Source organism: Barbus barbus (assembly GCF_936440315.1).
Source record: "Barbus barbus genome assembly, chromosome: 23".
NCBI classification, from domain to species: Eukaryota; Metazoa; Chordata; class Actinopteri; order Cypriniformes; family Cyprinidae; genus Barbus; species Barbus barbus.
In genome coordinates, this window is record NC_136751.1 from 1866942 (window position 1) to 1881225 (window position 14284).

General features: G+C 39.2%; 1 protein-coding gene across 1 annotated transcript; it reads left to right on the plus strand.

Moving 5' to 3' along the window:
• Positions 1–4276: 4276 nt before the first annotated feature.
• On the plus strand, positions 4277–10276 carry LOC306843124 (uncharacterized protein). Its single transcript, XM_079374410.1, has 2 exons — positions 4277–4592; positions 7084–10276. The coding sequence occupies exons 1-2, from the start codon at positions 4559–4561 to the stop codon at positions 8523–8525; spliced, it is 1476 nt and encodes a 491-aa protein (XP_079230536.1). The 5' UTR covers positions 4277–4558; the 3' UTR covers positions 8526–10276.
• Positions 10277–14284: the final 4008 nt, after the last annotated feature.

Genomic DNA, 14284 nt, shown 5'->3' on the forward strand with positions numbered 1-14284 from the left:
CTGAAGGGGCGGTGCTCGCTCACAAGGCTTCCGAGGCTGTGGTGCCCGCTCACAAGGCTTCCGAGGCGGCGGTGCACGCTCACAAGGCTTCCGAGGCGGCAATGCACACTCACAAGGCTTCCGAGGCGGCGGTGCATGCTCACAAGGCTTCCGAGGCGGCGGTGCCCACTCACGATCCTCCTGAAGGGGCGGTGCACGCTCACAAGGCTTCCGAGGCGGCGATGCACGCTCACAAGGCTTCCGAGGCGGCGGTACATGCTCACAAGGCTTCCGAGGCGGCGGTGCACGCTCACGATCCTCCTGAAGGGGCGGTGCACGCTCACAAGGCTTCCGAGGCGGCGTTGCACACTCACAATGCTTCCGAGGCGGCGTTGCACGCTCACAAGGCTTCCGAGGCGGCATTGCCCGCTCACAAGGCTTCCGAGGCCGCGTTACCCGCTCACAAGGCTTCCGAGGCAGCGTTGCCCCTTTCACAAGCCTTCCGAGGCGGCGGTGCCCACTCACGATCCTTCCGGGGTGGCGGTGCACGCTCACAGCGCTTCCAAGGCAGCGGCAGTGTCTGCTCATGATCCTCCTGCTCTGCCTGCCCCGCCTTGGCCTCCTGCTCTGCCGGGACCACCCTGGCACAGAGGTGTCTCCAGGCCCTCTGCCGCTACACGGGCCTGGCCCACCATCCCTCCCCCTGATCCACCTCTGGACCACCTCCCTCCCAGACATTTTTTATTTCAGTTTTACTGTGGAGCATCTGGAATCTGCTCCTTAGAGAGGGGGTTGTCATGTCCTGCTGGTGTGCCCTTATTGGCCACCAGATGTCACTGTGTGTTTGTTTGAGCACATGGCTTGTTGTTTGTGGTTTGTGCCATGTGCTCTCCTGTCTATTGTCTGACCCCGCCCTCCTTGTTATCTCATTATTGTTTCAGTGACTTCACCTGTGTCCTCCTCGTTTGTCTCCCTATTTATTCTCCTGGTGTCTGCAGTCCTGTGCTGTTTTGTTATTTCATGTTTAATGTGAGATGTTTATGATATAGCGTTCCCATAGTGATGACGTCATCGCAGCATTGAAGTGAACCTATGAAAGGGATCATCTCGGTTACGTATGTAACCTTGGTTCCCTGAATAGGGAACGAGATGCTGCGATGCGGGCCATTCCATCCTTCGTCATGTGGAAATCTGATGAAATAACACGCTGATAAAGCCTATGTACATACGCGTGGGGGGGCGGTGCTAAACGCTATTTGGCCAATGAATTGGTGTGATGGTATAAGGGCTTCAGACATTCGTCACACGCAGCATCTCGTTCCCTATTCAGGGAACCAAGGTTACATACGTAACCGAGATGTTTCAGACATAGGCCTACTACTCTCTTCATGTACAGTTTCATACTCAGCTATTAACTCAGAGTTTCCCACTTGTAAATACAACGTTATTGGGTCATTCATTTACTTGAAAATTTCACTGGTGACTTCCATGCCTCGGGACAAAGAGAGAGGAACAAAAAAAAAAACTAAAAAACAAAACGGAGTGAAGGGGCGCCGCTTACTGTTAGGTCTGGTCTTCTGTCACGGTGCACACAGCAGGGAGGAACGAGGACAGACGAGGGTGTAACTCAAAATAACAGTCTTTACTGAAGACATCCAGGCAAGGTTGATACAGACAGGAACACGGGGGAGTAACGAGTAGACCAGCCCAAATCAAACTGAACAGACAGGACTATAAATACACAGGATAATCATAGATAACAAGACAAACACAGCTGGACAAGAATTAACTAATGATCACATTTAACAAGGACAGGAAACAAACCAAATATGGAAACATGAGGTCGGGAACACATGACACACACGACAGAGGACTGACACTAATACTACAATAATAATAATAATAATAATATCTTTAAAATATTGCCAAGTAACGTTGTTTCCTATTTTTTCCTGATGTTTATTATTTAAAATTTCATATAAATTTTTATCAACTTTTTTTTTTATTATTATTATTATTTACTAGCCTACTTAGGCATGTTGACAATAGCGTCTTCAACATTGTTTTAGTGGACTTTCAAAATTTGCTTTGCTTGAGAAAGCATGAAAATATACAATTATGATGTTTATTTCATATGATTTCGTCGAGTTAGTTTTGCATCAAACAAATGTAATTTTCATGTAATGATGTAATGTAATCACGCGCAGGCCAGCAAATCACTGAGAACGCGTAACAATCCTGCCCAGTCATAGCAGTGATACTCAAATCTGGCTCGCGAGAACCACTTTCCTGCAGAGTTTAGCTCCAACCCTGATCAAACTCACCTACTGGTGATTTTCTAATGATACTGAAGACATTGATTAGCATGCTCAGGTGTGTTTGATTAGGGTCAGAGCTAAACTCTGCAGGAAAGTGGATCTCACGAGCCAGATTTGAGTGTGTTTGACTCTGAGTGTGTTTGAGTGTGTTTGACTCTGTTCCTTCTGCGCCAGAAGGAACAGAGGAGACGAACTGTTCAATAAAATCGTTGTTTTGTTTTTTTTGCGCAGAAAAAGTGTTCTCGTCACTTCATTCAATTCAGATTGAACCACTTATGGCAGATGGACTATTCTGAACATGCTTTTCATACTTTTATGGACCTTGATAGTGCAATTTACTATGCAGTCAATGGGACAGTCACAAGACTCCTGGTTTTCAAATAAAATATCGTAAATTGTGTTCCGAAGACGAGCAAAGCTTTTATGGGTTTGGAACGACATGGTAGTTTTCATTTTCATTTTGGGGCGGAGTATCCCTTTAATATCTGGGCTGAGTGTGTATTTGAACAGAGCTGACAACTCTCACACATTCAGCTTGAGACTCACACAACTGGTGCTGTTCTCACGCTCTCAAACCTAAACCTACCGCTAACAATAATGCAAAAACAATTTATTATAGTAATTCTAACTGTTGTACTGTGTGAGAATAATTACATTATATTGATGTGTACATGCCCAGTAATTTTTGGTGTATCCCTTCTAGCCTTAGCCTTGAGCACTTCAGAATTTGTGCTGAAGCAGTAGGACATCTGGGGATTTCTCACCTACTCTTTTATAAATCGTGAGGTTTCGACATAGGCCTACTACTCTTTTCACGTACAATTTCAGGCTCAGCGTTGAACTCAAGAGTTTTCCACTTGTAAATACGACGTTGTTTGGTCATTCATTTACTTGAAAATCGTAATTACGATATTTAAGACCTCGCTTGAAGCACATAAAGCAATAACGAGCAACAGGGCTGAACGGCTGATGCTGTCTCAGGTGAGGATCCCAAAAAACGGTGCGATCATGACATAGCTGTGATAGGCCTAACAGTTAAATGAACAAGAAGTTAACATAGAGCAACTTACATTTTTAACACATTGCTAGTTAGCTTGGCTGTTTTTGCTTCGCCAGTGAAATAGTTCCTGCCGTCTCGTCAAACGGTAGCATTTCGTTCAATGATTCATTCAGTTGTTCCTGAATAAATTAATCGTTTAAATTAATGATTCAATGACTCACTCATAAAGACATTCACTCGTCGCCACCTACTGGCAAACAATGATGTAACCTGATACATATTTGAAAATGAATAGGAAAAATAGACATTTCTTTTTTAAGTTTGCTGTTTATTATTGCTTACACAATTTTCTTTCTAAATATTACAAAATAGTTGGAAGACTAGAGTCACTAGAGTAAACTGTAGGCTGTTTTTTATCTCAATAAACTTAATATTAACCGTAATTAAATTACATTATAAAATACTTACAATGTGCTCCATGAAAAATGGTATATTACTTATGTTTCTTAGATACCATAAAATGCAATGAATTTTAAAGAGCATCCTCTGTTTGTTGTTCACAAAGCAATATACACAAGCCTCTTATTTATTTATGTATTTTTTATTATTATTATTATCACTTTATTTATTTATTGTATTTTCTAGGTCATTTTAATCCCAAATAGGACAATATAGAATAACAATCACTTTTCTAAAGGCCAGTTAATAACAGGCAGGTTAAGGTTTAATAAAAGAATTGGAACACTTTAAAATAATCTGAATGGAAAATACAGATCTTCAAATTAAGTTTATTCAGAGGGTGAATTCAGGCTAATTCAGGACATGGGCTCTCTATATATTTTTGCAGAATAAGCACAGAGAAAAAGGCAATTTATTAAAACACTTAATCTAGTTAAAATAAGTAACTCTTTCAGTACATTTGGGCAAGTCATGGAGCGCTTTGTAGCCTACTGTACATTTCCTCTCTTTTTTAATATTTGACTGAGTCAGACCTGTGTTGCTCAACCCAGCTCAATCAACACAAGCGCATCATAGCAGACAAACTGGAGCAACATTTCTCAACTGCGCCCACTTCAAGACCGTTAAATATATAAAAGGACATAGCAGGGCAAAAGAAGAAGCAAATGCAAACTTCTGACGGCAGATGAGACTGTTTGTAAACTCGCGCAGGATATTGTAGTGAAATGCTTCAGCTCGGACCACTCGTGCCGACAAGCTTCACGGATTTTAAGCATTGTGTTTTTTTTTTTTTTTTTGATGCATGCTTCTCAGTTCTGCCGGAATGTTTTCGAGAGGTAGGTAGCTGCTGTAAATGTCTGACATTTCCTTTTTTAGCCTAACTGTCCTGATCTAGATAGCCTATAAAGTTGCACTTTGCCTAAATAGCTTACTTTCAGTTTCAGTTTCAGTTTTTGTTCTTTTCGGTTTATGTGCTTATTGTTTTAATACCATTTCTTGCATTAATAATCAATTACAGAATAAAAATAAAAATATACGGCGGCAGTAAATATTTCTTATCAGAACTGCAGGGCATGGACCGTTAAGTGCGTGTGTAGCTAACTGTACAGCTGGCTAGGCTATAGGCCTATTCTGTTTTAAAAGCACTGATTTACTTTAGGGTTGAGTTTGGTTGAACTGGGCGAAAGTTTGGTGACGTTTTCTTGACGTTTTCTTTTGTTTAAAAGTGGGACCATTTTATTTTATTTTGTTTACTTATTTAGTTAGTTTTGCTATTTTGGTTATCTTATTTTTTTAATATCAAAAAATGTTTAAGCGTGGTGGGGGTCTGTCCTGTCAGATGAGACCTAACCCCCTTCAAACACTTCAAAACAACACGAAGGGCGGCTGGAAAATTATGCGATTCCACCCTTTTATTGCACAAACGGAGCAAGAACGGAGCCTAATGTGTATCGATGCAGTGATAAAGTTGCCCGCAACTCAATGGTTTTGTCTAGCTACGAAGAAATATCTACGAAGTTTGCTCAAATATCCACAACATTAACAAAAACACGGAAATAAGAGCACAATCTGTCAAGAAGAGATTTGCGTTCTTTTCTTTTTTTTTTAATTCAGTGCCACGTGAACAAGCATATAACCACACAATAACACCATTAGCTGCCAGAGAGAGAGAAAAAGATGCATACATTTTAGTGCTTTTAAAACATTATTTTTCAGTGTTTTTGTTGTTGCTGTTTTTACAAAAGGTTTAAAGTATAAAGTAATTTAGGCTATGATATGATCTGAGAAATTTGGTTTAACTTAATAACATCCCTGCTATAAAACAATACACACCATCACACAATTTGTAATGGTTTTACTGGTTATAATGGGACTTGTATTGGTTTTAATGGAAACTGTAATAGACTCTTTTGGTTTATGCTGGTAATTGGTCGCCTTCTATTGGTGGCTTGTTAAAACCACTAAATCCTAATGGAATACGTCCCAAAACACACTACAGAATACAGTTTTTTAATGGTTAAAAGTTTGTAATGGTGTTTGTAGTGTAAACCATTAGAATTTCAGTGATGGTTTCTATTTGTTGTTTTTTGGCCACGAGGGCCAGTGTTGTCATGCCAATGGGCTTTTCTCATGCTGAACAACAATATTTAATGTATATGCATTAATGTAAGGGATTGGTTTAGGGTTGGGGTATGTTAATAAAACACAATCTAATAGGTAGAAAAAAATATTTATTGTTGGTTTCTGGCTGTAGCTGTATCCCTTCTAGCCACAACCGCGAATAACACCTAATTACTGTATTTGCATTACTGTAAGGGTAGGGTTAGGGTTGTGGACGTTAGTTTGACATGTAGCATGTAACGTAATTTGTTGGAGATGTGCGAGCAAAAAATAATAGATTAAAAATGGATAATAGAAAGTGCAAAGGCAGCGCTGAAAAAGGTCATAATAAAAAAAAAGAAAGCTCTAGAAAAATAAAATGAATTACAAAGGCAGCAGAGAACAGTGCACTATTACAAACTTATATACTGAGGTTTTAATTACATTAATATAGTCAGTCATGAACTAAAGTGGGCCGGTCTAAAGCATGAAACTCCAGGGTTGAAAATGAGTCCCACTTTGGCCCTGGCAGGGATTGTTCTTTACTTTCCAAATGATCATTCTGAAAATAAAAAAAGCACATTTCATAACACTATTCATCATTTTTGTGTGATGTCGTAGCTTTACAGAAATGCACACCTTTACTTAAAAACACATAAAATAACCCTTTATTCCAACATAGATAGTGTGTCCAAAATCACACACTGTCCGAGTAGGTAATACATTTGAATTAGAATTTACTTCACAACCATTAAAAAAGTGTGCTCTACATCATATAAACACGGCTAGTATATATGAAATTTGGACATACTTATATCCGCCAGTTTTTTACTGTCACATGACCTACATCAGTTGCTTCACTTCACTGACATTCATAAACCCTCTATAGTAAAGTGTTCATCTAATACACACGGAAGTTGTAGGTCATCCAGGTACTTTTCACCTACTGTACTCTGAAACTACACATAGGCTAGTAGGGAAGTATGCGATTACTGATGCAGATTTACTCTCCCAATTCTTTCTTATGCAAAGCATGCTTGGAATTAAAAATGCACTGCTCAGTTTTAGTCGCAATAAAAATTATTCATACAGTCCCAACACAAATGGATTAAGTAAACCTTCACACGTGTAAGTGGATTGAAAGTAATGATATTAAATTGTGATCAAATTTTCATTTGTGTTGCTTTAATAGAAACAACCTTACAATTTGTGTTTTTCTTTCTTTAGGGAAATGCGATGTGAAATATGAACGACTAAAGAGTGAATCAGAAGCAAAGCCTTCTAAGAAGACGACCCGTGCATTGAAGATATTTTTTATTTTTTGTTTATTATTTGCGGTTTTACTTATTTTCTTAATTTATTTACAAGATTACTTTAAAATACATTATAAAGGCAAACCTGAATACTCTGGCCCGCCAACTCATCCTTCCTTCCCTCATTTACCAACCCTCCAAACACCACACATCTCCACATCCACCAGTCCTCCGTCTGCAAAGGCATGTGGTGTTCAAGTGAAGGACGGGCCTGTGATTAAAGTTGACCACCTTAACACATACGTGATCGGCTCTTACATGGACCATCGTTTTGATGAAAAACAAATAAAGACGATTGCCATTGTTCTTCGAAGTGAGCAGGCGACGTTCAGCTGTGTGATGTGCTGCAACGGGACGACTGTGACGTTATCAGCTCAATACTCAATTCATGACGACCACTTTAACTTTGAATACGGCACTGCTACCATCACGTGCCAAATCAAAAGCACATGTTTGACACCGACGCATGTTGCAATCACAGCCAGTGGAGTCTCAGAGAGTATAACATCCTTCCAACCTGTTAGAAACAGAGATGTTCCAACAACCTTCCCGTATGAGTTCACAATCTGCATCTCTGTCATGTATGACTACAAGAGTGTGCTGAATCTAGTCCAGTCCATGGAGATGTTCAGACTGCTTGGTGCTCAAAGGGTGGTGATATATAAAACCAACTGTGATTCAGACACACAGAAGGTTCTGGACTATTATGAGAGAACTGGTTTCGTGGAGATCATTCCGTGGACGATTAAAAATCACATTAAAATGTCTCGTGGCTGGAATATAAATAAGTCGCCAGGTCAGCTGCACTACTTTGGGCAAATCCCTGCGCTTAACGACTGTGTTTATCGTTACATGTACCAAAGTCGCTATGTGGCGCTACAAGACATGGATGAACTCATTCTGCCTCTCAAAGTGAAAACCTGGACGGAGATGTTGCCTGAGCTTGAGCGCATGTACGGTTCTGATGTGGGCTTTGAGTTTGAGAATAACCAGTTCCCGTTCACAGCAAAGGCTCATGCAGATTATGAGCAAAACAAATGGAAAAACTTACAGGGAGTGAATATTTTAAATTATATCGATCGAGAACCCAACCTCCCTAATACTTTCAACAATTACAAGATTATAGTAAATCCTCAGCTGGTGTTGAGAGCTACAGTCCATGGCTTGCTGGCCAGTGTGAACAGAATGCCCACTCTCCGGGTGAATAATGCCATCGCTCGCATGTACCACTTTAAAAACTATACATACTCACCCGACACAAACCTTGTAAGAGATGATCATCTCTGGGACTATGCCAGTGATCTTATACCGGCTGTTTCTAAAGTGCTACAGGCCTGTGGACTCATTGAGGCTTAGATTTAAAGATTCATAGCGTTTGCTCAAATGATTGTAATGTCTGTCACTGGTCTCAGGGCTTTAGGGTTTAATGATGTAAGATCTGCATCTTCTGTATATTATTTTAAAGGCGTCCTATTATGCTTTTTCACTTTTTGAATTTTAGTCAATGTGTAGTGTGTATGTTGGGCATAAAAAGATCTACAAAAGTTACAAATATCAAAGTCCACTCCAAAAGGAGATATTTCGTTTTTAAAAAATCCCTTTTCAAGAACTACAACGATCGAACGGCTTGTTTGGACTACAAAGTTGTTTTCTTGTATTTGTGGTATCACAAAGCGGTCCATTAGAATATCATTAAAATAAATCCTGTCGATGGAAATTTGAATGGTTGGGGGGTGGAGAGAACGCTTGGTTGAGCACTGCACGTTTCAAAATCAAAACCCGGTGCAGGTGTTTTATATCACTGTATTTCTGATGGAAAACGACTGTCTTCAGACAATTTTGGATATCATTTTCATTTCATCTTGCATGTAATGTCTGATAAAGCAGCGTATGTGAGCAGAGCTCTGCTTTGTGTGCAGCGTTACCGGGGAAACCTGGATCTCTCCCGCTCCAACAGCACCTCCTGCTGGGAGAGAATTAATTTGCATATATATGCCGCCACAAATATTGTATGTCTGTAGGACTATGGTATAAATACATTCAACTGTTAATGTTAGATTTAAAGAACAATAAACATAATACATATTACCATTGCACTTATCTGTAGTCAATGCTGTTATCTTTAAGCTGTTGTTGACATCCTGTCTAAAACGTGATTTAGTCAAAAAAAACAACAACAAAGTTACCACTTTAATATGTCTCGCAATATCTGTGCATGCAAAGGTTCTGCATGATCCTCAATATTCTCTGGGTCTGAATTGATATGGCAATATTGGCGAACTTGCTGCTTTGGCAAGTGGCGGGGCAGTACTGAAACACCATCTAAGCTGTTTGCCAATCACAACGCACTGAGACAGCAACCAATCACAACACAATTAATTTTTTTATTAACAAAGTTAATGAGGAGCACGTTCAGATAATTAACCTAATTAACATGAGAGGAGCACAATCAGTAATCAACTCAGTTAACAAGACAAGAGGCGTGTATATATACAAAGCAGACTTGGCACTGTTCCTTGACCATTTTCCAGCATCCCTCCGCCAACCCTTCTCCACATTTACAACTATTCCTGTCCTAACCTGCAGGGGAGGCTACTCTGGGTTCGGGCCAAAATTCCAAGCTCGGAGAACAGCATGCCAAATATGCTTAAAGTTTACTCCATTTATTATATGTAAGAGTGAACTCGTGAATAATACATTAAAGTAATATGATAACAAATACACACCAGTTTGCAAAGTCAAGCAGCATAACAAGCTGTTTTCCACAGCAAATATAACTGTAAGCAGACACTGGAATACTGGAAGCCGTGCACATTACGTTTATAAATGATCGTGCCCACTTTCGTAATAATAGATGGAAGTGGGTGGAGATAAAGAGCCCTGCTTTCAGCATGTTTTGCTTGTTCGACTCTCTGATTGGTGGGATTTGCTGTACAGCATTGTGGATAATGTAGTTTTCCACCACTGATTCTTCTGTAAAATGAGTATTTTAAAAATAAGTTGAAATAATGCAGACTGATGGTTTCAAAAGAAGCAAAAACCATCAATTAACAACCTTGTATGTACACAAATGATTATAAGTTATCATTAAAAATGTTTTTCATTCCAAAATTAGGACAAATTCAATAACTCAATATAAAATATATAGAGGTTAAGCACAGATTGTTTTTGCATGTGATATTTTTCTTTAACATTACCTTTTTCTGCATTTCTTCATGACATTGAATGTGTATAACATTCATATACACTGTGTGGTTTGTATAACGCCGGGAAGACCAACAAACCACCTTTGGCTGCTTTAAGCTTTTTTTTTTCTTTCTGTTTTTCTTTTTCCAGCACTGAGTAGATTTCAAACTGACACTAAAGCTTTAAAATAAGAGTAAAATGTCAATATAGACAGAGAGAAATTAAGAGACCTTTATAGAGCACTAAGGTATCAGTTTTCATACTTTGTCATGAATTTCATATTTCTGTCTGACGATGGAAATTAAACTAAAAACAATATTTTAGGGTTTAAGTCAAGACACCAAAGGTGAATAGGGAAACACCTTTAACTGAAAGACATACTTGATTAATCACAGTCCATTAGGACAACTGTTTTGTAGTACAAGTGTTCTGAAATCTTCTTTAAATATGCAAGAGGGGCTTTACTTATTACTAGTGCTGGGCAACGATTAAAATTTTTTAATCGCACAATTTTTTTCTGTGATTAAACATGATTAATCGCATTATGCACAAAATTCAAGAATGAATTCAAAAGAAGTGTGTTGTGCACTTTTTTCCTTTCAAAAGTACTGCTATATGAACAAAAGTGCAAAAACATTTAGTTTGCAAACACTTATAATATAATAACAAGCAGGGCCGTGCACAGACATTTTGAGGGGCAGTGGCCCAAACCAAAAAAAAAAATTAATACAAATTTTCCAGTTGTTAAAAAATATACAATTGAAAGAGAAGATAGCACACTCTGTAATAATTTCAGACTTTATTGTAGATGTTTTATAAGAGTGGGCACTCCCTCACTCTTCTAAGGCCTGCTTCTGCCTTATCTTCTATGGAAGTAGGGGAGAGTGGGATTCAGCAAGGAGCCTTAGCAAGGTCTATTGTTTCACTTTGCAGATATTTCTGCAGGTTCTCAGTTACAGACAGAAAAGTCTTGAGCATTATCATAAGGTATACTGTGGAGAATCTGCTGAGTTTGGCATGAAGTCCTTCTGCCATGGAGTTGTTGATGCCAGAGAGACGCTGAAGAACTGCAGACAAATTTTCTAAGATGGCATTTACAGACTGCAACTGTCTTGACCAGCTTCTCAGGTGTGACATAAAACTAGGCTGAGCTGATGTGCGTAGCATTGCACACAAATGGTCTCTGCATGCTTTGTTTTAAATCTGGTTTCTACACCACCTATAGCCCTACTTATAACTGCCGTGCCATCATATGATTGTGCTACGCACTTAAGCTCATCAATACCATGACGCATTAGCTGCTCTTCCATAGCAGCAGTGATGGATTCTGCATCAAACTCTTTTAGTGTTGTCATTGTAATCAAATACTCCTTCACTATCCTCTGCAATATAGTGAACACATATGGCCAACTGTTCAGTACTGCCATCTCTGGCTGCATCTGCCATAAACGAAAACATCCCTGCCTCCCTGACAATATTTTCTGTAACCTCTTCAGCACAACACTCAGTTAACTCATTTTGAGATGCAGGTGATAATTAAGTCAAGTCAAGTCTGCTTTATTGTCAATTCTTCCATATGTACGGCACATACATACAGATAATTGAAATTGCGTTACTCTCAGACCCTTGGTGCATACAGTTAACATTAAACACGTTCAAATACAGATAATACAGTTTAAACATATGTACATACAACTATACAGCTATACAAATGAGGACATTGTAGAAAAATAAAGAAATAGATAAAGTGGCATAAGGCGCATGGCAGAATAGATTGAGTGCAAACCAGTTAAATAAAAACAAAACTGTGCAGATATATGTGTAGTGCAAAAAGAGCTTATCAATCTGAGGACATTGTAGAAAAATAAAAAAAGAGATAAAGGCACATGGCAGAATAGATAGAGTGCAGTTTTGCTTTATACTCACTTTATACACTGCACAAAACTGTGCAGTGTATAAAGCAAAACTGTGTAAGTACTGCGTGATGTGGCTGAATAGGATTGCAAAAAAGGGTCAAACTGTTCCCTTGGTTTTGGCTGGAGCATCCCTCATCATGGCCACGGAAGGGAATGTTTTGTTTGGCCACGAATTGTGTCATAGCCACAATACAAGTGAGGTACTCCCGTTTGTCTTTTATTTCTGCCTCATTTGCTGTGTGTAGTTGTTCAATTGCACAGCCATAAGCAGCACTGGCTTTAAAGCTGTGAAAGCATGCTTGCTTTATGGGCAGGTGTTTTCTCATGCTCCCTAAAGAGATCTAGATCTTTTTTTTTTTTTTTTTTTTTTCTTAGGCCAGTGGTAACAAAGGTGTCATGTTTCATATTTTTACCAAACATCCTACATGAAAAACAAAAAGCTGCATCTTTAGGGACAGCATATTCCAACCAAGGAAAGCTTCCAAACCAGTTCAGATTAAAAGATAATTTATTTTAACCCAAAGTTGTGCTGGGGATATTGGGACAACTTAACCTGTTTTGGGCCACAATGCTTTAATATTTGCCTCTATATTTTGACCAGTGGTTTTTGCCCTTGCCTTCTGACTAATTTTCTCTGCTGTCACTATGCTCATCTCTTCCTCAGTTTCCTCTGCAAGCCTCTCCTGTTTTTCTCTTGTTTCTTGCCTGTGCTTCACTGTCACTCTGCCCTGCCTCCAACTGTTCATCCAGCTCCATCTTTCTTCCTTCTCCTCCACCTGTAGGGTCTTAGACAGACATCAGATGAAAAGGCACCAGTTCTCAGGAAAACCTCTGTAAAGTCACGGGCTATAAAATTGCATTATTCAACATCAAGCAGAGCGTCATAAAATAAAACCGCTTCAGACAAAAAGGTCTCAGAATGAGCAGAGAGGTGGTTGCTAGGTAAGTGTTGGTTACTAGTCTGAGTTTGGTCCAAGTTATATTTATATATATATATATATATATATATATATATATATACATACATACATACATATACACTCCCCTCCAAAAGTATTGGGACAGTGAGGCCAATTCCTTTATTTTTGCTGTAGACTGAAAACATTTGGGTTTGACATCAACAGATGAATATCAGACAAGAGATTTGCATGCCGGCTTTTATTTCCAGGTATTTACATCTGGATCTGACACATAACTTAGAAGATATCACCTTTTGTTTGAACCCACCCATTTTTTCATGTGAGCAAAAGTATTGGAACAGATAGAATTAACATAGATTAAAGTGAAAAAGACTTAATATTTAGTTGTAAATCCTTTGCTTTTAATAACTGCATCAAGCCTGTGGCCCATTGACATCACCAAACTTTTGCATTGTTCTTTTGTGATGATTTTCCAGACTTTCGGCGCAGCCTCTTTCAGTTGTTGTTTGTTTTGGGGGGTTATCCCCTTCAGTCTCCTCTTTAACAGGTAAAAGGCATGCTCTATAGGGTTTAAGTCTGAAGATTGACTTGGCCAGTCTAAAACCTTCCACTTCTTGCCCCTGATTAACTCCTTTGTTGTCTTGGCAGTGTGTTTTGGGTCATTATCTTGCTGCATGATGAAGGATCTCCCAATAAGTTTGGTTGCATCTTTCTTTAAATTGGCAGACAAAATGTTTCTGTAGACTTCTGAGTTCATTTTGCTGCTGCCATCATGTGTTATATCATCAATGAAGATTAATGAGCCCATCCCAGAAGAAGCCATGCAAGCCCAAGCCATGACATTACCTCCACTGTGTTTCACAGATGAGTTTGTATGTTTGGGATCATGAGCAGATCCTTTCTTTCTCCAAACTTTAGCCTTTCCGTCACTTTGGTAAAGGTTAATCTTTGTCTCATCAGTCCATAAAACTTTGTCCCAGAATTTTTGAGGCTCATCTCTGTACGTTTTGGTAAATTCCAGCCTGGCCTTCCTATTCTTCTTGCTAATGAGTGGTTTGCATCTTCTGGTGTAGCCTCTGTACTTATGATCATG

Excerpts from the sequence above, each read along its gene's own strand:
- LOC306843124 (XM_079374410.1), top strand. The coding sequence starts at position 4,559 with ATGCTTCTCAGTTCTGCCGGAATGTTTTCGAGAG. Across the intron at positions 4,593-7,083 it reads TGCCGGAATGTTTTCGAGAG|GGAAATGCGATGTGAAATAT; the intron begins GTAGGTAGCTGC and ends TTCTTTCTTTAG.